The 27,825-nt window shown below is 37.1% G+C and overlaps 3 protein-coding genes across 5 annotated transcripts in view; all 3 read left to right on the top strand.

Annotated features, from left to right (window-relative positions):
• rock1 (Rho-associated, coiled-coil containing protein kinase 1) overlaps window positions 1–3,659 on the top strand; it is a 68,856-nt gene extending 65,197 nt beyond the window's left edge. Inside the window, exons 32-34 of one of the 3 annotated variants that reach the window (XM_065267964.2) lie at window positions 489–696; window positions 1,103–1,193; window positions 2,269–3,659. In XM_065267964.2, the coding sequence (XP_065124036.1) occupies window positions 489–696; window positions 1,103–1,154 (260 nt within the window). In that variant the 3' untranslated portion in view covers window positions 1,155–1,193; window positions 2,269–3,659. The remainder of the gene's footprint in view (window positions 1–488; window positions 697–1,102; window positions 1,194–2,268) is intronic. The other 2 variants (XM_065267965.2, XM_065267967.2) reach the window with 2 other exon arrangements.
• Window positions 3,660–8,458: 4,799 nt separating this feature from the next.
• Window positions 8,459–20,633, top strand: LOC135749390 (tripartite motif-containing protein 16-like). The gene is made up of 6 exons (XM_065267978.2): window positions 8,459–9,307; window positions 9,395–9,490; window positions 9,571–9,804; window positions 10,029–10,188; window positions 11,775–11,831; window positions 18,092–20,633. Exons 1-6 carry the CDS (start codon window positions 8,723–8,725, stop codon window positions 18,649–18,651), a joined length of 1,692 nt encoding a protein of 563 aa, XP_065124050.1. The 5' UTR covers window positions 8,459–8,722; the 3' UTR covers window positions 18,652–20,633.
• A 289-nt stretch (window positions 20,634–20,922) lies between these two features.
• Window positions 20,923–26,889, top strand: LOC135749399 (tripartite motif-containing protein 16-like). The gene is made up of 6 exons (XM_065267990.1): window positions 20,923–21,626; window positions 21,720–21,815; window positions 21,965–22,198; window positions 22,349–22,502; window positions 22,601–22,657; window positions 25,866–26,889. The coding sequence occupies exons 1-6, from the start codon at window positions 21,042–21,044 to the stop codon at window positions 26,399–26,401; spliced, it is 1,662 nt and encodes a 553-aa protein (XP_065124062.1). The 5' UTR covers window positions 20,923–21,041; the 3' UTR covers window positions 26,402–26,889.
• Window positions 26,890–27,825: the final 936 nt, after the last annotated feature.

Consider the following 27,825-nt stretch of genomic DNA (forward strand, 5'->3'; position numbering starts at 1 on the left):
AAAATAGTCCACTTAGTAACTTTCAAAGGCAGGGGCCTATTTTCAGGCTGTGCGAAATATCACTACGCCTGCTGCAGCCATGTTACAGCTGCAAAGTCCTTGATTATTACGCCAGTTTGAGAGTATTAAAACAATTAACAATTGTGAAAAGCCCTAATAAAAAGCCCTAGGCCATATCTGCCTAGAAAATCACAACTTTTAATTAGTACACGATGTAACTACAGAAGAGTCCGATTTTAAATAGGAAAAATATCAAAACTCTGGTTATTTTTTAGCGCAATGCTAATGATCTAATCAGATTCAATGGATTGTGCTAAGCTATGCTAAAAGTGCTAGCGCCAGACCCAGATTAGCTGAATGGATTCCAAAATGGTAAGAATCAAATGTTTAACTCTAGGGGTGCTGGAAAATGAGCATATTTTTTTAAAAAGTGGAATGTCCCTTTAAGTTATTGACTGTAAATGTAAAACTTTTGTTGTTGTTCTTAGTGAATTACGACGTGACGTCAGCTCGAGACATGCTACTTTTGGCCTTGTCCCAAGATGAGCAGAAGAAATGGATCGGTCATCTGGGCAAGAAGATTCCCAAGACCCCACCGTCTACCTTCTCAAGGGCTTCCCCACGCAACGTGTCCACTCGCTCCACAATAAACCAATCCTTCCGCAAGAATCCATCAAAAAACACAAACAAGCTGAGGTAACTACAACCATACAGGACCGCACTAATCTGAAGTACCACACTAATCTAAATTTACATTAAGAGGCGCCGGTAAGATTTCCATTGCAGTGTAGGTGACCAGCACACATTTATTTTTAGTAAACTTCACAAAACCTGTTACGTACATAACTGGGTCATATTTCACCCTGATATGAAAAGAATTGTTTTTAGGACAATTAAGATTTTGCATTATTTTGCATAATGTCCCAATCAAAAAACTAAATCTTAACAGTCCTGGAAATGAATTTATGAAATTCCCTTTATCTGCATTATAGCTCTCTTTACTGTATGTGTGAGTGTTATTGTTGGCTGTGATCGTGCCGGCTGTAAGGGCAGGGTAGTGTCGTGACTCGTGACTGGCTGTTTATCTCCTGTTGTCTTGTAGCAGGGCGCAGTCCAGTCTCCAAGCGGCAGACACAACATCCAGCACATGCTGACAGCAACACACAGCTGCTCCAGACCTTAATGTTGTAATGGTGTAGTGAACTCCTCCATGTTTGTTTAGCACATTTATTAGCAGTGTTTACGGTGGTGCGTTGTCCTCTGGAGGGGTCTCCTGTTCTGTTTACTGTGGGGTTTTGTGCACCACAATGGCAAATATTTTACTTAAGGAATCTTAGCAATTTTCTTCAGCTGTACAAATTGTTTATTGGCTTGTATTGTTAACCTTTCACTAAACTTACTCTTGTGCGCCATCAAGTGGCCAATTGGCATTCAGCACTACCTCTCAAAAGATCAGAGAAGCTTTACTGTTTTCATTTGCCATTGTGGAGCTCACGGTTTGCTTGAATAATGTTGCATTCAGAGTCTTAAACTATTATTGTCAGAAGGCAAAAAGTGACTGAAGAACTTACTGAAGTGCAAATCAAGACTTGTGTTCTTGTCTGTCTGGTGTTTCTAAAGTGGTAACTAACAAAGACATGGGTGACTTTCATGAATTTTAAGAAAACATCCAATTTTACCCCAAAATCAATTGAAAAGAAAGAACAGCCTACAGTAATATGCAGTCACCAATTTTTTTTGTAGATGTTTGAATGAACTGCAACATATGATATGACCTAGATATAAATCTGATCATGAAAATACATTTAAAAAAATGTAGCCTACATCTATAGGAACAATGGCAGCAATGTTACACTGCAAAGTGACTGCAAAATGTCTTTAAAAAGGGAAAACCTGGAAGTGGTTGGTGGCTTCTAAATTCATCTCTGTTTGGAGCCATAGGAATGAATGGGGCTAGGCTAAATGTTAACACATTCACGACGCGCTGTACAAAGATTAAGAGTGCACGCATTGAATCAATATAGGGATGTATTAATTCGTCTAAGTTGAGGTAAGAACATAGTAAAATGTTGAAAAACGGTGGTGTTTTCCTTATAACTTTCCTTATAAACTTGATTTTGGGGTGACATGTGACGTGGATGACTTTTCATGAAATTTGCCCAGATAATCTAACTTGAGATGTGTTGAATTTTGGATCATATAAAGTTAACATGATCCCAAATTCAAAGTTCTTCATAAAAGTTCTTTTCTTTGTCTTCTTTTTTCCAGCTAACCATCTGAACCATGGGATTGAATTGGGACATTGTACTTCTCCAAAATCTGCAAAAAAAAAAAAACATAAACGGGAAAAGTGAAACAAAAAAGCAAAACTTGGAATTAATGTTGTTACATTTCGCAAGTGAATTGAAATATAGACAGTCATTGGTGCCGAAATTCAGGATTTGCCCATCGTGAGGCATCATAGACATTTAAGGACTCCTTTTGAGCCCTCCAACCCTGCGATTTCCTCAACTTTCGCCTTTTAAACACCATGACTCCTACAATCTTTCCAGAGGAAAACTTGGACAGCGTTTTAGGTCTTGGGAATGAAAACTATAAGCTGTTCACATGTCTTGCTATTAAAACCTCTGGGATTGGGACCATAGCTTGTTATCATGGGTGCATTTTGGGGAATAAACTATTAGGGGTCTTTGGGACAGTCATTCTGATTTGCAAACTATTTCCTTCTAGATCGTCTTCGATGCCTTTTTTGACGGACTCTGGTTGCCTTATTCTATCCCTCAAAGTCTGTAAGATTAATGGGGTTGGGTGAAGTTTTGGGTACTGAGAGTTCCATTTTGGGGGGGTTGTTTGGTTGTTTTGAGGAGCATGCAGGATAAATCCAGTCTATGCATAATATTTTCATCATTATCATTATTGTTTGTGGAAGCTCCAAGCCATTGGAACGTCATCGTTATGGCATCAGGAGGTAAAAATTGTCATAGAAACCATTTTTTCGTGTGTTTATTGGGTACATTGTTTCTGTAATTTTTTGTTTATCTTTTTGTAATGTATTGCCTTACATTTGATTCATAGATAAATGGTTCAAAAAGGAAAACATTAAGTTAACAAATGTAAAACTGCACTGTTTGAATTATAAGTTATTTGTAGAAGACTAAACAGGTGTAGCATTTGGCTCACCTAGTGCCTTTTGGATAACGATTTTACTGCCATATCTGTTTGCGTTTCTCTCCAAAACAAGACAAATCTTTCTCTTTTTTTCTTTAAAAAGCATAACCGCATTGTGATTTTATCAGAACATAAATGGTTTGAATCGGAACGATCCTCTTTATTGGATATATTAAACGTTCTCAACCAAAGTTTATTATTAAGCGTTCTGCGTGACGGCGGCAAGATATTCTGCTGTTTCTGAATATGTTGATGTATTAAAACCAGAAATGTCTTCATTTTCCCCTTTAAAAATAGTCTCTTTCAGTGTACATAACTAAATGAAACAAGATCATGAATACCTCCTCAATTATCCAACATGGTTTTTTACATATGTGTTCAGTAAATTAAGCACTGGAACTACGATCTGTTTTGTCTTGGATGAATTGCATGTTAAACTGCATTGGAGGCCGCACTGATGGATATGTGTCAATAAACATATCTTTATCACCTATGTGCTCAATTTGTGTGTTTCTTCTGCTTTTACTTACATGGACAATAACTACTTTTGTGATGGAGCTGTATTGGTCACAATCTGTCCATAAGGGGGTGCTATAACTTTTATAAGTTATTTAAACTGTAACTGCGGGTATATAGCTGTGTTCCTATTCTGTGTGCTGTTTTTGTATTGGGGAAAGTACAATTGAGTGCAGAACAAAGGAGTATGCATGCACTAAATAAAAAAATACTAACGCGACACGGAAGTGACGAATGATGCCTGGACGACGCTGTGATTCTTAAAAGGTACCCCGATTTTTGCCTTCAACTACTAAAATTCATTGATGAGAAACATTATAAATATTTTCATTACTTTTTTAATACTCATTTCAACCTAAAGATGCCGCCATTTTGTTTCGCATACTGAAATTGATGACGTGTAGGCTAATTGTTGTGAAATATTACTACAGCTTAAGTTAGTCAATACTATGTAGGTATGTGACAAAAAAATAAAATTCTAGAAAATTCATATATAATTATAACCATATGATAGATAATAAAACAAACTTTAAAGTGTTTTTTAAATGATTAAAATCGGATAATTATTAAGAAAGTTATGGCATTTTTAAACTCGAAAATTGGGGGTCATTTTTGTACCCAATTAACACAGGAAAACTATGAAAAACTGTGACCTCTTCCGCTTGACCAAACACTTCAAAATATCATAACTTCCTCATATCTTGGCCTATTGACATAATTCAAACACCAAATTGTAGGTAATTAACAGCCCAACAAAGTTAAGATGACATCTTTTTAAAAGGTATATATAAGAATTTTATTATTTATGATTAACCACTAATTTATGAAACCGAGAGCATCAATTCTTTCATATGAAATCAAAGCCATCTCAAATAAAAGCTATATTTTTATATATTAAAGAAACATTTCATTGTTTCTTTAATATTTCTTAATTGATTAATAATGCTGGCGAGCAATTTAAATGGTCAGATATTATTAATACATTAATTGATGATTATGTTATGTATCATTAATAAATCAATAAATGCATGCATGTTGCATGCATGTATTTATTTATATGTTTGACAAAATCATGCCAATAATGTAATCTAGAGATTCTAATCCTTCGTTCTGTATGATTACTTTGAAAAATACTGCACGGATTGATGAAAACGGAGAAGTTTTGGAAGCCAATATGATTGAATGGGCGATTCTGCTTTTGAACAACGTCACTTGCGGATCTTAAAAAAGCACATGCGAATGTTACAATCAATCCCAAACTTCACCTAATTCAAGTTAAATGTATATTCTATAAAAAGTATTTGGTTTGAAACAAAAAAAAACTCGCCTTCATAAAGGATTTAAATGCCAAACACGAGACAAATTTTGCTTCGCTTATAACTTTTTTCTTACGACAGCAATCTTGGAAATTCGAACGTGAGAATCAACGTGAGGAAGTAATTTATGTCACTAGTATATGGGCTTTAGAGGTATTCACAAAGCAAAGATATGACAGATTTCCTAAGTCACCAACGCGTCTGGCGCTGAATACCTGCTGGGAACACAGCCGTGGGAACAAAGCGCTCGTGCGTATTACGTCATTTTGTCACATACCTATACTATGGTAGATATCTTCTATAGTTTTTCATGTGAATTTTTTTTTCCCACTCACACATTCTTACCTCTTAGATCGGCTTAATTTTGATCTTCTTTCAATAGTATTTTTTTGTATTATTCTGTGAAAGAGCTGAACGGAAGACCTGATGATGCTGTATTTAAAAGAAAAAGGAGACCAAATACCGCCACCTGCTGTCTGTGTGCGTTTACAAAACATCTTTAGTTTTACTTAATTTTATAATCGTATGATTGAAGACTTGTTTATCACATTTACCTTGCTGTAGGATTAATATAACAGGTTTTATTGCAATCATTTGACGTCACGTATAGTGATGAAAAACAAAATGGCAGCCTCTGATTAAAAATATTTTTATTAAATAGTTTATTAAAACTATGACATTTGTACTGTTTTTATTTTCACATTCATATTGCCAATCTAAGTTGTAATATAATGCCAATCAAACTAAATGATGTTAAAAAAAAGCAGAAAGTTGTCTGTGAGGGATTAGGTTTAGGGGTTGAGTTAGGGAAAATGGCTTTATACAGTTTGTACAGTGATTATATGGAAAGTCCACATGGAAACAATTTGTGTGCTTGCGTGCGTGTGTCTGTACAAAATGTAAAATACAATATATACAGAAATACAATGTTGTATGTAGCCTAATGTCTTTGAAATATAGTTGCACTCTAATTTGATTTGCATTGACTATTACAGGGTATAGAATTGTAAAAATGCCATGTTGGGGTTTTACCACACACACTAAAAAAAAAAACTGTAATTATGCAACTGGTTGCCAGTAACGTACTGTAGAAAATAAAGGCTGAAAATGTTTGATGTTCATTTAACTTTAGACAAACTGTTGCCAGTAAATAACATAAGTGTAAAATCTACAGTTAGTTACTGGCAGCTAGGAATACCCAGTAATACTGTAATTTCTACAGAATTTTTTTACAGTGCAGTGAAACATGAATAAATGTTGTTACAACAAAATAGAGATGAAATATTGAGTATTTTATTGTTGGTAATTATAATGGTTTTTTTTTTTCCACTTATAAGTCCCTTATTTTGACCCCTAAGCCACTTTTCTTTAGTTAAAAAATGGTTCCCTTCATCTCAGTGGAATAAGATTTTGTGACGTTACACACACATAAAGACACAGTCACACACACATTCAGTCAAATTTCTGTGGCTTTTTTTCTTCAAAAAACAGACATTTCAAAATACATCAAAAACTACAAAAAATTTTTTACTATTTGAAATAATATTTATTTTAAATTTCCTTTCTAATGTTTATATAAACATAAATTCACAAAATGTATCACTAAAGTAGTGATGTGAGCAATTGGCCACATCCAGTGAAATAAATGTCTGTATGGGCCTCCACTGGTCAAAATTATTTATTTCCTAAACTGTAAATCATTTATGTTTTTTTCTAACCAGCTGATGGCCAAATTCTACACATAACATCTAGATCAAAAACAATTTAAATCAAATTTAGATCATAATTGGTATTCTATAGGCAAGCTAATGATGTAGTTGAGGAATTTAGTGGTAACTTCTTCCACCCTGAAGCTATTTTGGGGATTTTCGCCTGGATTTGGCCTACCCAATTTCAAAAGCTTCCCATACCCACATGCAGGGGTTTACATACAAAAGTTTGGTATCATTTTACAGGAAAGCCTTTGAAATTACATAAAACACTGTTAAAAGTGCTAAACATGGTTGTATGGCAGTCCTCTAATAAACACAAAAATAAATAGGCGCTTTTTGATGTTTTTTTCTAAAGTTTTTAATTGAAAGTATATAACTCTGGCCCTGGGTGCCTCAGCTAACTGCAGATAGTTTTGTTTGATTCCAGCAAAATTGTCAGCTTACAGAGGAAAAAGTAATTTTTCTCTTTCATAATCTATGCAAAAGTTATTTTACTCCAACTGAAGGGAGGAATAATACCCTTTTTGTATACAATTTCTGCCTAAAAACATTTGAAGTGTCCCCATAACCACATACAGTGGAATAAATGCAATTTCTTTATATCATTTTAAAGAAAACCCTTTGAAGTTACATAAAAAGCTGCTGTTTGTGACAAATTTTCTTTTTTATGTTGTAAATACTGTCTTTGATAGTGTATAACTCTGGTTCTGTGTACTCTAGCAGACTGCAGACAGTTCTGGTTGTTAGCAGCAGCAGACAGTAAACACCCAAAAAAAGAATGAACTCTTTAGCATGTCGCATTCAAAAGTTATTCTTATTTTACTGAAGGGTGTGAAAATACATTTTTCATATAAATATTAATTTTATATGCACACAACCAAAGAAAATGCTGTGAATGGACTCATTTTTTAGAGTAGGACCTAAGATAAAAGATGGTGTAGCATTTGTGGCTATATGTGCTATCTGAGGCAGTTCACACTCAAGTTTCACAGTTTACAAAATACCATTTTTTACCTTATTATTCATTTAACGATTGTTGTATATGTGTTGATAATAGAACAAAAATAATGATATAAAATATGATATAAAAAATTGTGGGGGGTGATAGTGTAAATTAAGTGTAAATAACTTTCTTACAGTAAAAGATGTGTCAAAGTGATGCATATCTGCAGAAAGTAGAGACTCCAAGCTTTCAAACAGTATCTCATATGTGTTACTGGGGTCCATGACGGACCATTAAAGATTAAAAGAATATTTTATATTAAGTCAAAATACGAAATTTTTGACCTGGGACAGGGTCCTCGGGGTTTAAGAGGGTAAGCAGGTACAAATGTTCTTCATATCTCCCAAAACACAGCATTAATGTATAGATGGGAGGTAAACAAAAAATGATATATTATTTGTATCATTAAAAATTTATATATATATATTTTAATCACCCTTTGAATTTCTGGGGTCATTTTGACCCCCACAGAACTCTAACGTATACAAGAAAATGGGGGCTTATAAGAGTTAACTTATGCTACATTATGTGATAAACACACCAGACCCCACATCAATAACGTTTTGTTACTGTTGTCAGTGATGTTTCATTTCTGTCTGTGTGGCACTGAGTGACCTGGTGGACTTAACTATCTATTTGCTATTCACACCCCACAATAAAACCTGTTTTTCACACATTTGTAGTTGTAGCCTAGTTAGTAAGAGCGTCAGGCTTATAACTCGAGAGTTGCCGGTTTAAGGCTCATGGCTGGCGGGTTGCAACTGTGGTGCCCATGAGCAAGGCACCTTACCCTAACTGCTCCCCGGGCACTGGGATGGCTCCCCACTGCTCCGGGTGTGTGTTCACTACTCACTAAGGATGGGTTAAATGCAAAGGTCACATTTCGAGTATGCATTACATACTTGATACGCTTGTCACTTTCACTTTCACTCCAAAGAACCATAAAACGAAACTGAAAGTCTTTGTGACTTGTTTGTCTCTCTCCTTCTGTGTGTACATACACTAAAATGGCAGAAGGAAATTTTTCTCAAGACAAGTTAAACTGTTCGGTGTGTTTGGATCTACTGAATGAGCCAGTGACCATTCCCTGTGGACACAGTTACTGTATGAGCTGTATTACAGACTGCTGGAATCAGGAGGATCAGACGGGAGTCTACAGATGTCCTCAGTGCCGACAAATCTTCACTCCAAGACCTGCTTTATATAAGAATGTGATGTTTGCTGAAGTGATGGAGGAACTGAAGAAGAAAAAACTCCAGACCTCTTCTCCTGATCACTGTTATGCAGGACCTGGAGATGTGGAGTGTGACATCTGCACCGGGAGAAAATACAAAGCTGTCAAATCCTGTCTGGAGTGTCTGAACTCTTACTGTCAAAATCATCTTGATCAACATGAAAAATTCTTTCAGGTTAAGAAGCATGATCTGATGGATCCAACTGGACGACTCCATGAAATGATCTGCGCAAAACATAGAAAACATCTGGAAATTTTCTGCCGTACCGACCAGCAGTACATTTGTTATCTGTGTACGATGGACGAACATAAAAACCATGAAATTGTAACAGCAGTAGCAGAGAGGACTGAGAAACAGGTAATGACATATATTAATTTAGTATTAGCAAGTCTATTAGTATTTAAGAGATTTTATAGTTTATTTGTTTTATTTGTTTTCCTACAGAACATTTTAGAAGAGACACAGAGAAAAGTTCAACAGAGAATCCAGGAGAGAGAGAAAGAGATTCAGGATCTCAGAGAGGCTGTGAGGTCTCATAAGGTGAGTTAAGTTTCAGTGATGGGGATCAAAGGTTGTGTGATCTGATGTATCAGAGCTTATTGTAATGTGTGTCCTAACAGAGATCTGCACAGACAGCTGTGGAGGACAGTGAGAAGATCTTCACTGAGCTGATCTGCTCCATTGATAGACGTCGCTCTAAGGTGACACAACTGATCAGAGATCAGGAAAAGACTGCAGTGAGTCAAGCTGAAGGACTCTTAAAGCAACTGGAGCAGGAGATGTCTGATCTGAGGAGGAAAGACACTGAGCTGGAGCAGCTTTCACAAACAGACAATCACATCCATTTCTTGCAGGTGAAAGAAATCTGAAATCCAATTCTCTTTTTCGGCATATTATGTTAGTTGTGATTAATAAAACAGCTGGTTAAAATGTTGAACTTTAACCCGAAGTACAGAGAAACTACAAAATGATGCAAGAGTGACAAATGATTGCAAATACAGCACAGTAGACCAGTCAATTATAATCTGTTGAAGAAACTATGGAGATGATGAAGATCTTTGTATGTTTTCTTCTGTAGAGTTTTCAGTCTCTCTCTGCAGCTCCTGAATCTAAAGTCTCACACAACATTTTTGTCAGTTCTCTCCTCTCTTTTGATGATGTGAGAAAATCTATTTCTCAACTGAATGACAAAGTGGAAGATGTTTGTAGAGACGAGATAGAAAAGATTTCTGATAGAGGTAAAGAAGAAAATACTCATTAACTCTCAAAAATAATGTTGTATTTCACTAGTGGTGTGAAAAGAGTGTTGGCCCCTTTCCTGATATTTTATGTTTTTGCATATTTGTCACACATTAATGTTTCAAATCATGAAACAAATTTAAATGAATTAAACAAAGATAACACAAGTAAACACAACATGCAGTTTTTAAAGGAATATTCCATCTTCTTAAAAGAAAAATCCAGATAATTTCCTCACCACCATGTCATCCAAAATGTTGATGTCTTTCTTTGTTCAGTCGAGAAGAAATTATGTTTTTTGAGGAAAACATTGCAGGATTTTTCTCATTTTAATGGACTTTAATAGAGCCCAACAATTAACACTTATCTCAACACGTAACAGTTTTTTTCAACGGAGTTTCAAACGATCCCAAACGAGGCATAAGGGTCTTATCTAGCGAACAGTTGTCATTTTTGACAAGAAAAAAAAATGCACTTTTAATAAACCACAACTTCTCGTCTAGATCCGGTCGTGATGCGCCAGAGTGACCCCACGCAATACGTCAAGAGGTCACAGAGGACGAACACGAAACTATGCCTCAGTGTTTACAAGTGTGTTGAAAGAGGACCGTTCCGATGTTGTTGTATTTGGAATGATACTAATAAATGTCTTTGTGTCAGTTTATTGTTTACAATGGTCCGCAAATGTGCGTTTCATATATGTAACACGTGACCTCCCTACGTCACTACGCATTTACGTTAGGTCACGCAGGAAAGGACCTAGACAAGAAGTTGTGGTTTAAAAGTGCATATTTTTTATTTTTCTTGTCAAAAATGACAATCGTTTTGCTAGATAAGACCCTTATGCCTCGTTTGGGATCGTTTATAGTTTGCAATCAAGAAATCATTTAAATAGGACCTGCCTGACAAAGTAAACCAAAAGTGACAAAGGAATTAATTGAGTCTGGAAAAGGTTATAAATATGGTTGTGGTAGTGTGATATTCTGCTGTCTACCAAAAAATCCTGATGGAGAATGTCCGGCTATCTGTTCCTGACCTCAAACTGAAGTGATCTTGGGTTCTGCAGCAGGACAATGATCCAAAACACACCAGCAAGTCCACCTCTGAATGGCTGAAGAAAAACTAAATGAAAACTTTTGAGTGGCCTAGTCAAAGTTCTGACCTCAATCCTGTGGCATGACCTTAAAAGGCGGTTAATACCCGAAAACCCTCCAATGTGGTGGAATTACAACAATTTTGCAAAGATGAGTGGACCAAAATTCCTCCACAGCGCTGTAACAGACTCATTTAAAGTTATCGCAAAATAATGCTTTATTGCAGTTGTTGCTGCTAAGGGTGGCCCAACCAGTTATTATGTATAGGGGGCAAACCCTTTTTCACGCAGGCCCATGTGGGTTTGGATTTTGTTTTCCCTTCATAATATTAACCTTCATTTAAAAACTGCATGTTGTGTTTACTTGTGTTATCTTTCATTAATATTAAAAAAATTTTCATGATCTGAAACATTAAATTGTGACAAAAATCAGGAAGGGGGGCCAATACTGTATATGAGAATTATTTTAATTATGTCTGTTTATGTCCTTAGTTACATCTATTAGAATTATTTCTGATGAACCCAAAACCAGGAAGGAGTTTTTGCAATGTAAGACACTTTGATTTTTTTAAAAATATATTTATGTAATAACAATAGTACACAAAGAAAGAGTATGAATAAGGACACAAATAGTTCAGATGCTACATGTTTAAAGAAATCTTTGAGGCCGTACATTTCAGTATCAGTGATACAAAGGTAAATGAATTGAGTAAAATCAGCAGTAAGCAGTGTTCAGTTTTGTGTCCCATTCACATTAATTCACTTTACATTCAATGCTGTCTGTTAGTACAGTAGATCACATGAATTAATGTTTGTTCATAAACTGTTACTTAACTAAAATAATTTTTATACAGATGATTTTCAAATAGTCTAAACAGCAAAAATACATTTAATATAGCCTAGTAGAAACTGAAATAAGTATAAATGTGCATTTAAAGGATAGTTTACCCAAAAAGTAAAATTTGCTGTTTTTTTACTCACCCTTAGGCCATTCGATATGTTTATGAAATTTTTTCTTCAGTAGAATGATAAAGAAGACATTTTGCAGAAATCCCAGTGCTCTTTGATTCATATAATGCAAGTCATTGAGTACGTTTACATGCACAGAATAAGCGGATAACTATCAAAAATCTGCTTATTATAGAAAACTGTTTTCATGCATTTACATGCAAATCAATAAACCGGCTATGCAGACAACTGTGTTTACATGGGACTTGGAGAATTATCCGTTTTCTCGCAGGCAGTGACGTCACCGCCTATAGTACACAATAGTCGATCAAAAAGTCAACGACATATCTGTCTTAAGCTGTACTGTTGTATCTCTTCTCAGGTCGTCAGAACCTGTAAATGTAACATGAGCTTCTATTCTCACAGTGAGTGCGTTTACATGCACAGTCTTACGCCGATTATGCTTCATAAACTGATAACACGTGGGGTCATGTAAACGCGTAAAGCGGTTTTCTTTAATCGGGGAAAGCCCATAAACGGTGTAAGCAAAAACCGATCGGCACAGGTAGTTTTTTGCTCATTACGCCGATTTCGCATGGCATGTAAATACCTTAACCCGCTTTCTCACGGTTTTGTCCATGTGCGCATGTCCCCGCGTATGAAAGATAAACGTCACACGCGGAAGTAAGAGCAAGGTAACGCATAAAAGTCTCCGCTCGACTAAAGCAGTTGGCAGAGAAACTGTTAAAATAAAAGCTCATGTTACATTTACAGGTTCTGCAGACACGAGGAGAGATACAACAGTACAGCTTAAGACAGATATGCCGTCGGCTTTTTGATCGACTATTATGTACTATAGGTGGTGACGTCACTGCCTGCGAGAAACCTGATCATTCTTCAAGTCCCATGTAAACGAAGTTGACTGCATAGCCGGCTTATTGATTTGCATGTAAACGCATGAAAACAGTTTTCTATAATAAGCTGATTTTTAATAGTTATCCGCTTATTCTGTGCATGTAAACGCACTCAGTTTCTCTGCCAACTGCTTTAGTCCAGCGGAGACTTTTATGCGTTACTTTGCGCTTACTTCCGCGTGTGACATTTATCTTTCATACGCGGGGACATGCGCACATGGACAAAACCGTGAGAAAGCGGGGTTAAGGTGTTTACATGCCACGCGAAATCGGCGTAATGAGCAAAAAACTACCTGTGTCGATCGGTTTTTGCTTACACCGTTTATGAGCTTTCCCCGATTAAAGAAAACAGTTTTACACGTTTACATGACCCCACGTGTTATCAGTTTAAGCAGCATAATCGGCGTAAGACTGTGCATGTAAACGCACTTTTTCACCACTTTGCGAGTTTAAAAAGCAGATATATCAAATACAATAGTAATCCCCATGACTCCTGGTGACATATTGACGCCATGTGAAGCAAATCAGTTTTTGCAAGAAATTGATTATTATATACAACATTATTAGTGTTAATGTGGGCGCAATCTTCTTTTTGTGGTCTTTGTTGGCCTTTCAGTGCCACCTATAGGTGCAGGAGGATAAAGCGCACTTCCTTTCTATTCGTCCTGCATATGTTTAAAAAGGGGCAACCTTCCAGTCTCTATCTTGAAGCAAAAATGGAAGTGACTTAAATTGCAATTCATTTAGGGGCCGCTAGAGGCTGGCTCCAAAAGGAGTTAATTCCCATAGACCCCATGTTAAAATGGCCAACTTAACAGCAGAAAATAATATGTTTACAGCCTGGAACAAAAAGTTTTTTAATCTATATAGCTAATTTTGCCCTTCGCCCATTTTCGTTTATCCGCGAGTAATGCATGGTGACACGCTGGTAAGATGGCTCCGGCAGGCTCCGGCAACTATTGGCTTCAAAATAGCTCTTCACAAACCTATGGATGACATCAAGGACACTACGTCCATATTTTTTACAATCTATGATGAATTGTCTCTGCATTGACGTTAATGGGTGAGTAAATAAACAGCAATTTTTTTTGGGGGGGGGGGGGTGAACCGTCCCTTTAAATTAATAAGTATATTAAACATAACCAGGGCCAAATCTAATAATAGTAACAAAAGTGCAGTAACAAATTAAAAGTGAAATAGAAAATTGTTTACAGTTTAGGATATTCTGCAATTATGACTTTTATGAAACTTTTGCTTTTTTCAATTTTCAATTTCAATTTTCAATTTTCAATTTTCAATTTAAAGAACTTTATTGGCATGATTGTGTCACTTACAATATTGCCAAAGCATTATACATAAAACAAGAAACATACAATAACACAATATTAACAAACATTAAGGTGCAATTAAGCTAAGGTGCTGGGTGATGGATGAAGTACTACTGCAAATAAAATAAAATAGAATCAGAGGATATTTACAATATAAAGTTGACTTTGAAATATAAACATATGAAGTATACAAATGTACATTTATGGAGGCACATGAGAGGTAAAATAAAAATACTGTACAAGATCAGGGCTGTGGATTATTTCTGATGGTGTGTAACTGATAAATGAATTTAGCAGCAACTGATGGGTGTCTGTCTTCCCCCAGTAACATCTTCATTTGATCTGAGTCTGAAGAGCTATGAAACTCTGGTATGAGCTTTGAGATTTTGTCAAAGTGTTTTTCTCTAAGCTCTTTATATTTACCACAGTAAAGGAGAAAGTGTGTCTCTGTCTCGATCTCACCACTGTCACAATGGACACAGATTCGCTCTTCTTTTGGGAGCCATGTTTGTCTATGTCGGCCTTTCTCTATTGCCAGACTGTGATCACTGAGTCTGTATTTAGTGAGGATTCGTCTCTGCTTTACATCTCTAACTGTGGAGAGATATTCTGACAGACTGTATTTTCTGTTTAGTGCCCGATAACATTCTAGTTTACTTTGGTTTTTACTTTCATTATCCCAATGATCCAAATATAAAGTTTGACTTTCTTTAATGATTTGGTTTATTGTGGTTTGTTTGCGTTCATTAGTGCTGGTCTGGAGTTTTAGAGCCAGTTGACAGATGGGACTGGTTTTAGGTCTCTTCTCTTGGGTTTTAAGGGCTTCATATTGAAGTGTGTTCGGGGGACTTGAGTTTAAGTGTGACCAGAATTTAAGGGAGCGTTTTTGGATGTGTATTATTAGGGGGTATCTGCCTAATTCAGCCCTGCATGCATTAGTAGGTGTTCTTCTCTGAACTCTTAAAATATTTCTACAGAATTCAGCATGCAGGGATTCCATTGGATGTTTGTCCCATTTGGAGTAATCTGTTAGGCATTGTGGACCCCAAACCTCACAACCGTACAGAGCTATGGGCATTATTACACTATCAAATATTTTACACCAAACTGTAGCAGGAATGTCTGTTTGTTTAAATTTGCCTTTGATGACATAGAATGCTCGTCTAGCTTTCTCTTTAAGTGCATTTACCGCAAGACCAAAACCGCCTGATGCGCTGATTTTTAACCCAAGATAGTCGTAGTGTAAGGTGTGTTCTAGTGCAGTGTTTCCCAGAGTAAATGTGTATCTGTTATCTTGTAATCTTGCTTTTTTCTGGAAAATCATAATTTTAGTTTTCTTCAGATTGACCGTCAGGGCCCAATTTTGACAGTATTTCTCCAGCAGGTCCAGGTGTTGCTGTAAACCTTGTGCAGTGTCTGACAATAGCACCAGATCATCTGCATACAGAAGAGCTTTAATCTCTGAGTTGTTTAGGATGAGACCGGGTGTGCTGGATTGTTCCAGTAACACTGCTAACTCATTAATATATAAGTTGAATAGAGTTGGACTCAAGTTACAGCCCTGTCTCACCCCACGCCCTTGACTGAAAAATTCTGTTCTTTTGTCACCGATTTTAACTCCGCACTTGTTTTCTGAGTACATGGATTTAATGATGTCATATACTTTTCCTCCTATGCCTGATTGTAGAATTTTATAGTATAAGCCGTCGTGCCATATCGAGTCGAATGCTTTTTTAAAGTCAATGAAACATGCATAAACTTTGCCTTTGTTTTTATGATGAACGTGTTGATTGACTATCGTCTGTAGTGTATAAATGTGGTCAGTGGTGCGGTGGTTTGGTAAAAATCCAATCTGACTTTTACTTAAGACGTTGTGTTTGGTAAGGAAGGCCTGAATCCGAGCATTTAAGATACCACAGAAAGTCTTCCCTAGATTACTATTTACACAAATGCCTCTGTAGTTATTGGGGTCAAATTTGTCTCCGCTCTTATATAGCGGGTGTATTAAACCTGTACTCCAGGTTTCAGGAAAGTGTCCAGTTTGTAGGATTAAATTAAACATTTTTAAAAGTGTCTCTTGCATTGCTGCAGGACTGTGTTTCAACATTTCTGTTCTGATGTTGTCTAAACCGCATGCCTTTCTGGGTTTTAATTTCTTTAGTGCTTCTTTTAGTTCTTCTAAGCTAATCGGGTAATCTAAGGGGTTTTGGTTGTTTTTAATGATGGATTCCAATTGTTTTAGTTTAGTTTGTACATTTTTTTGATCAGGTGTAAGACTATCTGAGGAGATTTCCCTGAAGAGGTTTTTAAAGTAGTCTTTCCATAGTTCTCCATTTTGTATGGGTATGTCCTGGTTTTGTTTTTTGTTTAGGCTATTCCATTTTTCCCAGAATTGATTATTATGAATTGAGTCTTGGATTTCTTTGAGAGTATAATTGAGGTGTTGTTGTTTTTTGTAGTAAATTGTATTTTTGTAATCCCTAAGTGCTTCGCAGTAGTTTTGTCTTATTTCTTGTTTGTGTGGATCTCTGTGTTTTTGGTTGGAGAGTTGTCGAAGACGTTGTCTTTTACTTTTACATTCGTTATCGAACCAGATTTCATCTCCAGATTTTACTTTAGTTTTTTTGTTTGTACGGAGTAGGTTCGCTTTGATTGCGCATCTTTCATAAATATGATTTATTTGTTGTACTGCAGCATTTACCTCGGTTTTACTAGTCATAAACTGTGTTGTTTTAAATGTATTAATTAAGTTGGAAATGTCTTTGGAGCTGACTGCACTAATAAATTCGGTTTCAGAGTTTGGGGACCATTTAAATGTTGGGTTCAATTTGGTCAGATTGCAGGGCTTTTGTTCGCTTCTATGAGTTTGTTGTGTTCTCTTTATAAACACGTTTATTTGACAGTGGTCTGATAAGGTAGACTGTGGTCTGACTGTAAATGCTCGTAATAAGGAGGGGTCTAGGTCTGTAATGGCATAGTCAACAACACTAGCGCCAAGAGATGAGCAGTATGTGAATCGACCTAAAGAGTCACCTCGGATCCTACCATTAAGCATATATAAGCCCAAACCTCGACAGAGACACACCAACTCCCTACCATTTTTGTTAACTGTACTGTCAGGGTTGTTTCGTGTTGTAGTGGTGGGAATGAGATGCATGTTTGTTTTCAGTATATGATTATTCCCATGAGTGTCTATAATGTCCGGTTCTGAGCCTGTTCGGGCGTTAAAGTCTCCACATAAAAGTACATTTCCTTCAGCCTGAAAATGGCTGGTTTCCATCTGAAGCTGATCAAAGAGATTGTCCTTGTAGTATGGTGATTCTGATGGAGGTATGTAGGCTGCACAGATATAAAGGTCCTTTTCGCAGTCTATGATGCCTCTTTTGAGTTTAAGCCAGATGTGTGTTGAATCCTTTTTTTGTACAAATAAGTCATTTTTTAAAGTCTCTTTGTACCAAATGATAATGCCGCCAGAGTCTCTTCCACGTTTCACGTTGCAGTTCTTAAGTGATGACAATATAATTTCTATGTATCCGGAAGGGCAGCGAGTGTCAGTGTCCGATCTGCACCATGTTTCTTGTAGAATAATGATGTCCAATGATGTTTTTCTCTCTATTAGATTCCAGTCAGTTCACAATGGATTCAAACACAACGTATAAACACCTCTATCTGTCTGATGGGAACAGAGAGGTTACTTACACTGATACAGACCAGCAGTATCCTGATCATCCAGACAGATTTGATCACTGGCAGCAGGTGTTGTGTAATGAGAGTGTGACCGGGCGCTGTTACTGGGAGGTTGAGTGGAGTGGAAGTGCCGGTGTGTCAATTTCAGTGTCATATAAGAGCATCAGCAGGAAGGGAAACGGTCATGTGTGTGTGTTTGGGTGGAATAATCAGTCCTGGAGTTTACTCTGCTCTACCTCCAAATATTCATTTGAGCACAATCATAAATTGATTGAACTCCCCGTGTCCTCCATTTGTTCCAAAATAGGAGTGTATGTGGATCACAGTGCAGGATCTCTGTCCTTCTACAGTGTCTCTGATACAATGACCCTCATCCACAAAGTCCAAACCACATTTACTCAACCTCTCTATCCTGGGTTTTATGTTAGTAAAGAATCTACAGTGAAACTATGTCGTCTGAAAAAACAAATCCTGCATAAATTTCATAAATAACACTAAATTCAGCATTACAGTATTGCTAAATATTTTACAATCTGAAATCAAAGAAAACATGGGAATTGAAAAGGAGTAGTGTGTGATTAAAACAGTTTTACTTATTTTAAAAGACATGCTGATTTAATTTAACTTGATTTTAATATTAAGTATTGCTATTTTTTTATATTTAAAGGCGGGGTGCACGATAAAAAAACACTTTGGAAAAGGGAGTTGGGATGAGTACCAAAACACACTTGAAGCCAATCAGCAGTAAGAGGCGTTTCTACTAACCAACATCATTGCCTGGGTTGCATATGTGGGGCGGGTCTATCAAAAGAAGGTCCAGATTCTATTGGGGTAGGGGTGTGTTTGTTTAGGTGATTTCAAATACAACATTGGCTTTCAGAGATCGTGCACCCCGCTTTTAATCTTAGCTTTGTCACAGCAGGTTCACTGGACATGTTGTAGGGCCATAAAAACATTTAGTTTTTCCCACTTCATTTGATTAACATAATAAATGCTAATATTTTTCTTGAGAATGATGTACTGTGCAAGGGGTCAAACTCAAGAATTTCACAACAAAAAAAGTTTGTGGGAATTCATAAGCTGACCCCTTCACATATACATCATTCACTGTAAACTCGAACAGTACAATATACTCATTTAAAAAGAGTAAACTGAACTAAAACCTGTAAAACAGTTCATTCAACTTAAAAGTTTTATGTGTTTTCAATGAGTTCACCATTTTAAATTCCACAAACTCAAATAAAATGAGTCAAAGAACATAAATTTTTTTATTTATTTCTTCCAAACGGACTCATTTCAATACCACAGCCTTACTGTAACAAACACTGCAAATAATTACAAACTTTTGGTGGTTGTGATGAGTGTGATTTAATATGCCAGGTAAGCTATGAAAGAGTCTGGCACTGGAAATTTACTTCAGTTAAAAGTTAAATCAACACAATTGGTTGAGGTTCCAGTTCCCAGCATGATTTGCATGAGCCCGCAATACGAGAGCATTTTTTTTTTAATTAAGTGATATTTTATGTAGTTTTCAGGAAAGAGAAAGACATTCATTTATGTTGGAGATTTAGAAGAGTTTGCTATTTTTTAGTTTTGTGCTTACCATTGTTTAGAAGTGTAGTGCCTGTGCTTATGCTGTAGGTCGGATATTTGTTGCTTTATATATCATGTAAAATATGACTGTGTAAAAGTCAACACTGAGCTCAGTCTCAACACACTTTCACATAATCTGTTTCTGTGGCTTGTGAACAAAAATTTAATTGTAAATATAAGTTTTAAGTACAGTATACAATAAATATATTGTAAACAGTCCTTACTTATGTTATAGTGTACTTAAATATGAATCAAAATGAAACATACAATTTTAAGTTTGGGTTAACTGAATTTTTTAAGTTTTCTTTACTTAATTTTTTTTTATTTTAAAAAGTTGGTTTACTTTAAAAAAAAATGCATGTAATCACTTTCTACAAAATTCTTGAGTACTCTGAACTTGTCAGGTTTTACAGGGTTGATTTCACAGTACAGGAAATACTGCAAGGGTGAAGATCTGCAGGTTGACAGGTTAACAGGTTTATTATAGTTAAAAAAAGCCCTTCTAGGGACAAGTGCTGCAAATTAGCTTCGGCTACAGTACATCATTTGAGGACTGTATCTCCAGTTTGTCTATGTCTATTGTATCTGTCCCTATACAAATAACCTTAAATAAATAAATAAACAGTGCTACCACCCAGATACACTGTAAGCATTGCACTTATCCACACTGTGACTAAAACAGAAAAACTCAGATTTGTCCAGTTTCAGACAATGATCAAAAAGAGAGGAACTGATGCTTTCGTGAAATGCTGTAAAGTGGACCATGAATCCACCTCGAATGATTTCTCCATCATAAAGCTACGCATCTGTGCATTAATGTTTGAATTTATGAAAACATAATAAAAATAATAATGAACCAAACTTGAGTATGTGACGTGCCTCACACCTGTTCCTAATACATGCTGCCAGCGAAAAGCTTGTAAAAATGCAGAAGAACCTGTAAAGCAGTTATGTTGCTGAGTCTTCCACACAGACAAATATTTAGGTTTGTGGTTGTAGCTAAACTCGGCAGAACAGTCGATATTTGCAGACACCAACGTAATGAATTAGTAGTGCCATAAATTAAATCCCACATGTTGCTGAATTGTCTGTAAACTCTTTATTTTTTGCCTGTGTGCCACTGAGACTTTATTTATGTTCTTAAAATACAGGTGAGTCACACCTCACAGTAAAACCTGTTTTGTACACACATCTCTCAAGCCAAGAATGGGGAAATAATTAGCAATTTTCTTAAACGACTCTATTGGCGACTTGTTTGTCTCGCTCCGTCTGTGTGTGCATACACCAAAATGGCAGAAGACAGTTTTTCTCAAGACAAGTTCAGCTGTTCGGTGTGTTTGGATCTACTGAAAAATCCAGTGACCATTCCATGTGGACACAGTTACTGTATGAGCTGTATTACAGACTACTGGAATCACGAGGATCAGACGGGAGTCTACAGATGTCCTCAATGCAGACACACATTCACTCCAAGACCTGCTTTATATAAGAATGTGATGTTTGCTGAAGCGGTGGAGGAACTGGAGAAGAAAAAACTCCAGACCTCTCCTCCTGATCACTGTTATGCTGGACCTGGAGATGTGGAGTGTGACATCTGCACCGGGAGAAAATACAAAGCTGTCAAATCCTGTCTGGAGTGTCTGAACTCTTACTGTCAAAATCATCTTGATCAACATGAAAAATTCTTTCAGGTTAAAAAGCACGATCTGATGGATCCAACTGGACGTCTCCATGAGATGATCTGCGCAAAACATAGAAAACATCTGGAAATCTACTGCAAAACTGACCAGCAATGCATTTGTTATCTATGTGTGATGGACGAACATAAAAATCATGAAACTGTAGGAGCTGCAGCAGAGAGGACTGAGAAACAGGTATGTTTTGATATCCGCTGCGTATATTTGTATAAGCAAGTTAAATGAGATATAGTCACTCAGATAAAGGTTCACCGCTGTGTTTTCCTACAGAGAATTTTAGGAGCAACACAGAGAAAAGTTCAGCAGAGAATCCAGGAAAGAGAGAAAGAGATTCAGGATCTGAGAGAGACTGTGAGGTCTCATAAGGTGAGTTTTAAACAGATGAACATCTGCTGACACCTGGAAGAGCAGTTTGAGATTCAGATAGGTTTCTCCTCCAGTGATGAAGATCTTTCAGTGGATCACACGTTGTGTGATGTATCAGTAAGAGCTGAATGTAATGTGTCTCCTAACAGAGATCTGCACAGACAGCAGTGGAGGACAGTGAGAAGATCTTCACTGAGCTGATCCGCTCCATTGAGAGACGTCGCTCTGAGGTGACACAGCTGATCAGAGATCAGGAAAAGACTGCAGTGAGTCGAGCTGAAGGACTCTTAAAGCAACTGGAGCAGGAGATGTCTGATCTGAGGAGAAGAGACACTGAGCTGGAGCAGCTTTCACAAACAGACAATCACATCCATTTCCTGCAGGTAACAGAATTGTATAATCCCTCCTCTGCCTCAGACAGATTTTGTCTCTTTTTATGCATATTATGTAAGTGACGCTTGAAACATCTGGTTAAAAGTGCTGAGGCAAGACTAAAAACCTTAATGAAGATCTTTGTATGTTTTCTTCTGTAGAGTTTTCAGTCTCTCTCTGCAGCTCCTGAATCTAAAGTCTCACACAACATTTGTTCTCTTCTCTCTTTTGATGATGTGAGAAAATCTATTTCTCAACTGAATGACAAAGTGAAGGATTTTTGTAGAGACGAGATAGAAAAGATTTCTGATAGAGGTAAAGAAGAAGATACTCATTCACTCTAAAAAAAAAAGATTATATTCCCTTTTTTATAATTTGAGAATTACACTAATTATGTCTGTTTATGTCCTTAGTGAAATCTATCACGATTAATTCTGGTGAACCCAAGACCAGGCTGGAGTTTTTGCAATGTAAGACACTTTGAAAACATTTAAAATGATATGAATAATATAAAAAGGGAAAAAATAGTTCAGATGCTAAAGTATTCACACTTACTAATAGAGATGTTTAAATAATATCATTTGTAATTGTTGTGGAAACTAAAGGTTTCTTTTGGTCTTATTCTGCGTTTTAATCCATCTAGGTTAATTCTTCAATTCCTTTAAAAACAAAAAAGGAGCTAAGGGCACACCAAAGCATTTAAACGCAGCTGAAAAGTAGGCTTTTTTCAGATGAGCGGTTTGGTTGCTATGATACTTTGCTTTGTTTATCAGTCGTTGAACGATGCGCCGGTTGGTTGTTTTGATATTTGTCCCACCTTTCCTCCAATGTGGTAAAAAAACTCAGCTTGTCAATGTCACTTTTCACTCGGCCATCCAAAGTTTAATATTTTTCAACTCTTAAGAGCTAGTTATAGTTGTGCGTAGCCAAGGTCCTACGGCGAAGCCGCGACTGCCGCCCTGTCCCAAATGGCACACTCTGGACTTGTGGTCCTCCTCAGAGTCCACACTTTGATGACATCACGTAGTCCAGACTTTAGGGACCCTTGATGTGAGTCCACGTGGGTGCACCGGAGTCGTATTTTGGAACAGACTCGAGCATCACACCGGAAATAGGTAGAGAGGTTGACCGTCAGTGTGAACTCCTCCCTTCCGTCGTCTGATTGGTCTGATTGCCCTCTCGCAAGGACTTCTGGGTTGGCAAAGTGCGCGAAGCCTGCTGCATCAAGGGGGCAAAGGAGGCGCTGATGAGCACACTTCAAAGCATAAAAATGACAGATGGGACACCCTACGGACTCGTAGACTAAGCGAGAACGAAAATCCACATGAAGTGCGCCATTTGGGACAGGGCCTGCGTAGGTTCCACGACGGTTTTCATTTATACTTTTGCGGCGTCGTCCGCGTAGACGTGCAAACACGGGCGCAGACCGCTGGTAGGCAGTATCCACGCGTGTAACCACATTAGCAGCGCCACCATCAAAGAAGAAGAAGCTTGGCAAGTTAACCCACAAATGAAGAAAAAACAGCAACTTGTGTATGATTTGAGAAGACCAGCGATGATGGAAGTAAATAAACGACGACTTTTGTTGCAGTTTGAGTTAAATCACTCCTCAACTTGGCCATTCTTTGTTTTCACCGTCGCAAACGGAATACCTATGACGCAGTTTTTTTTACCTGATGGGAGGGGTTCTGGTGGACCAATCACAGCGCTTGCGGTCCGCGTAGAACTGACGCACTGTTAAAATTTTTGCGAGGTGCACGTCAGGCTACGCAGAGCTACGCACAGGCTACTGATAGCCTACGCCATAGCTACAGCGTAGAACTTACGTACGACTATAAATCGGGCTTTAGGGGGCGTGCACACCAAAGCTTATACTTCATCGGCCAGTGCATATTCTCAACTGTTTCCAATGGAAGCTCACCGTTTTTCAAATAAGCCAGCAGCTAGCGTTTTTTTCCATGCTGAAAACTGGCGCTCACGGTTATTTCCGCACTCAGGCTTGAGCGCCGAGAGTTGATAAATATTCAACTTTGGGTAAAAAGCTCGTCAATGTCAGTTCTCACACGGGCGTCCAATTACAGTGGAGGAGGGGTGGGACATTACCACAGCAACCAACCGGCTCACAGCTGAAGTATCAGAGCTACCAAAGCGCTGAGCTGAAGAAAGCTGGCACTCAGCTGAAAAATAGCAGGCATTCGGCGTCCTCCAGGCATTTTCAGTCGCGTTTAAAAGTTTTGGTGTGCACAACCCCTAAGCGCTGGGCGCGGAAAAACTGCTGAGTGCCACAGCTCAGCAAGGACAAAACCCGCCAGCTGCTGGCGTTTTTGAGAAGCGCGGCACTTCCATTGGAAACAAATGAAAACATACACCGGCCGCTGGCATAAACGCTACGTAAAGTGTTCAGTGCTGTCTTTTCCAGTGTAATACATTTTATGTTAAATGAAGTTCATAATCCTGATGATCTGATCAGACCACTTACAGCAATATATGTCCATAAACTGTTTAGTAAACTAAAATATTGTTTCATTTCATTTTTAATTGCAATTAATACTCACCTATTATGCAATATCCACTTTTACAAAGGGTTTGGAAATGAATGTGTTGACTGTGTGTGAACACAACCACTCTACAATGAAACAAATCCAACCACTCCTTTTTTAATTCCTATTAAACCAAAGCAGTTTCATTAGACATGCTGTTCTGATTCTGTTGTTAATATGACATCACACTGATAAAGCCCCACCCATGGCCACTGACTGACAGTTCTGCATTACCATAGTGTCCACCCTCAGCGAGTTTTAAAGGGACACTTCACCGATTTGCATAAGCTTTGTATCTTTAAAACCCCAGTCATGTTTTTGAATGGTCGTGCTTCTTTTCCTCAGTTGCCGCTGAGACAGGAGAAATACAGTTTTCAGTGTTGCACTTCCTTCTGTCATTGATGTAAAATCATCATTTTGCATCATTGAAAGCAGAAAGTCCAATTTCTTTGTTGAGGGGGTGAGACTACAAACACCCCTTTTTTCGGTCAAATAGGCACCAAATTCGAAATGTGAGTTACATTTCGACTACAAATATGACACACTTTCAATAAAGATTAATGTTTTTACGGGTGAAATGCTCCTTTATAAGCTTTTCACCAAATCTCAATAGTGGGATACTATTGTCACAGACTTTCGGCAAGAGAGTGAGAAGCATAGATCATTTGCATTTAAAGGTACACTCTACAAAATGGCTGGGTTATTTTTATTTTAAAAATATTGGACAGAACATGTGCTGGGTTAAAAATTGCCCCAATGCTGGGTTATTATACCCCATGGTTGCATTGGGTCATATTTAACCCATTATGGGTCAATAATAACCCAGCCATTTTTAGAGTGTACACATATGAAAACAGCACATTTTTGCTTCCACCCAAATAGGGCCATTTTGGGCACGTATAACAAATGATCTGAGTTATTTTGAGCTGAAACTTCACAGACACATTTTGGGAATAATAGGTGCCTTTAATAGTCTGAAGAGCAGTCAGGTACAAATGTGCATTTTACATATGTTAAGCAAAAGTATGTTAAACATAAACAATGCCAAACTTTTATGATAATGTCTGAATAACAGATAATGTACAGATAAAAAAATACTAATAATGTAATGTAATACAATGTATTTTATCTTTACCAGATTCCCGTCAGTTCACGCTGGATTCATACACAATGAATAAATGTCTCTGGCTCTCTGATGGAGACAGAGAGGTTACTTACACTGATTCAGACCAGCAGTATCCTGATCATCCAGACAGATTTGATCACTGGCAGCAGGTGTTGTGTAAAGAGAGTGTGACTGGACGCTGTTACTGGGAGGTTGAGTGGAGTGGGGATGAAGGTGTTCATGTATCAGTCTCGTATAAGAGCATCAGCAGGAAGGGAAATGGTTATGAGAGTGTGTTTGGATGCAATAATCAGTCCTGGAGTTTACTCTGCTCACCCTCCAGGTATTCATTTGAGCACAATAATATCTGGACCGATCTCTCTGTGTACTTCAGTTGCTCTAAAATAGGAGTGTATGTGGATCACAGTGCCGGATCTCTGTCCTTCTATAGCGTCTCTGACACAATGACCCTCATCCACAGAGTCCAAACTAAATTCACTCAACCTCTCTATCCTGGGTTTTATGTTAATAAAGGATCCACAGTAAAAATGTGTCACCTGACACAATAACTCATAAAACTAATACTGTTATATTTAGGGTTGTTCGATTAGAAATTACATCTGAAAATGGCAAAGTGCTGTAAACAAGTAATGTAAGATTGGTTGACTGTTTTCAATGCATGGCATTTTAAGAATGATTATTTAGAAATTAAAACAAACACATCAAATCTGATTTGCTTGACCTTGATGTTTAAATTCTCTAAGCACTTATTTTACTTATTTACTCAGATTATGTTGTGCGCTTTAGATTTTTTTCTGGTTCTTTTTGCACGTATCCATTTCTGAATGTAACATAGTGTGAAAGGGTGTTTTTCTTTAGTTCAATTTAAATATATATAAATACACACACACCACGGACCTGTTGAATGCTTTATTCTGATTGTTGAGAAATGTTTCATGGGTGTTAATTATTTTTCTGCAAACACCCAACCTGTCAAATGTCTTAAAATAACCACCAGAGCAATGTTTTTGGTAACCATTGTATAAGCTGAATACTTGATTCCTGTCTATATTATGAAATTAAAAAAAAAGAATAAAAGAGTTTTTTCAACTAAACATAAGTTGGATTTTTTTATGGTGTAACCAACCAAATGGGTGATTCTCACAAAATCCAGACTTAGAAGGTGTCCAGCATCAGGTTTCTCTCGGACGTTCATATGCGCTTTAGCCTACCATAGAAATCGGATTATTAATATGAAATGAATGTATTTTAATTAGTCTACAATACAGTACATACTGCAGGCCCATATTGTTTTGCTAATGGAGGTAAGTGAATGGAATCAAAACAGAAAGTAACATCAGAATAGAAGTGTCAAAAGTTTTAGATGGACACTGGACAGCGAATAAAGGTGCACAAACAGTGGGAATTACAGAAATATGAACTTGCTGAATACAGCACTGATATAGAGTCAATCTCAATCTTAAAGACTATTTTAAAAAGGCATATATGTCGCAAATATACAGCAGAATTATAGAGGGTTTAAGGATCCTATTTTTGGTTAAACAACATTAGCTTATTTTTCCAAGCTTTAGCTTAAGCATAAAGAAAAGAATGACATTTGTGACCCTACCTGTTGAATCTAAAGTCTCATAATCTAATTTTAAGTTTGATTTCACTTTAATTTCAACATGGCCTTACTTAAAGATATCTATGTAACATTTTTACAGAATGTTCTTTACATTTTGTAGGATGATAAATGGGATTTTCACAGACAGGGTCACATTTATCAGAGTTCACTACAGATTAATAGCCAAACTTTTAGCTCTCCAGTGGGTTTAGGAGGAAAAACAAACAAATGTTATCATATGCTCTGATTGACTTTGAGCATTATCAAGTATTTTTCATGGAGATAATCCTGGTTTTACCATGTTATATACATGCACTGTAAAAAGTAAAAGTTGGATCAACAATTGGTAACACCCAAAAATGTATT

The sequence above is a fragment of the Paramisgurnus dabryanus genome, chromosome 6 (genome assembly GCF_030506205.2).
Source record: "Paramisgurnus dabryanus chromosome 6, PD_genome_1.1, whole genome shotgun sequence".
Taxonomy (NCBI): Eukaryota; Metazoa; Chordata; class Actinopteri; order Cypriniformes; family Cobitidae; genus Paramisgurnus; species Paramisgurnus dabryanus.

Bases quoted from the DNA above. Each gene is read 5' to 3' on its own strand.
- LOC135749390 (XM_065267978.2), top strand. From the start codon at position 8,723: ATGGCAGAAGGAAATTTTTCTCAAGACAAGTTAAACTGTTCGGTGTGT. The intron at 9,308-9,394 runs GTAATGACATAT...GTTTTCCTACAG, and splicing joins CAGAGAGGACTGAGAAACAG to AACATTTTAGAAGAGACACA. The intron at 9,491-9,570 runs GTGAGTTAAGTT...GTGTCCTAACAG, and splicing joins AGGCTGTGAGGTCTCATAAG to AGATCTGCACAGACAGCTGT.
- LOC135749399 (XM_065267990.1), top strand. From the start codon at position 21,042: ATGGCAGAAGACAGTTTTTCTCAAGACAAGTTCAGCTGTTCGGTGTGT. The intron at 21,816-21,964 runs GTGAGTTTTAAA...GTCTCCTAACAG, and splicing joins AGACTGTGAGGTCTCATAAG to AGATCTGCACAGACAGCAGT. The intron at 22,503-22,600 runs GTAAAGAAGAAG...TTATGTCCTTAG, and splicing joins AGAAAAGATTTCTGATAGAG to TGAAATCTATCACGATTAAT.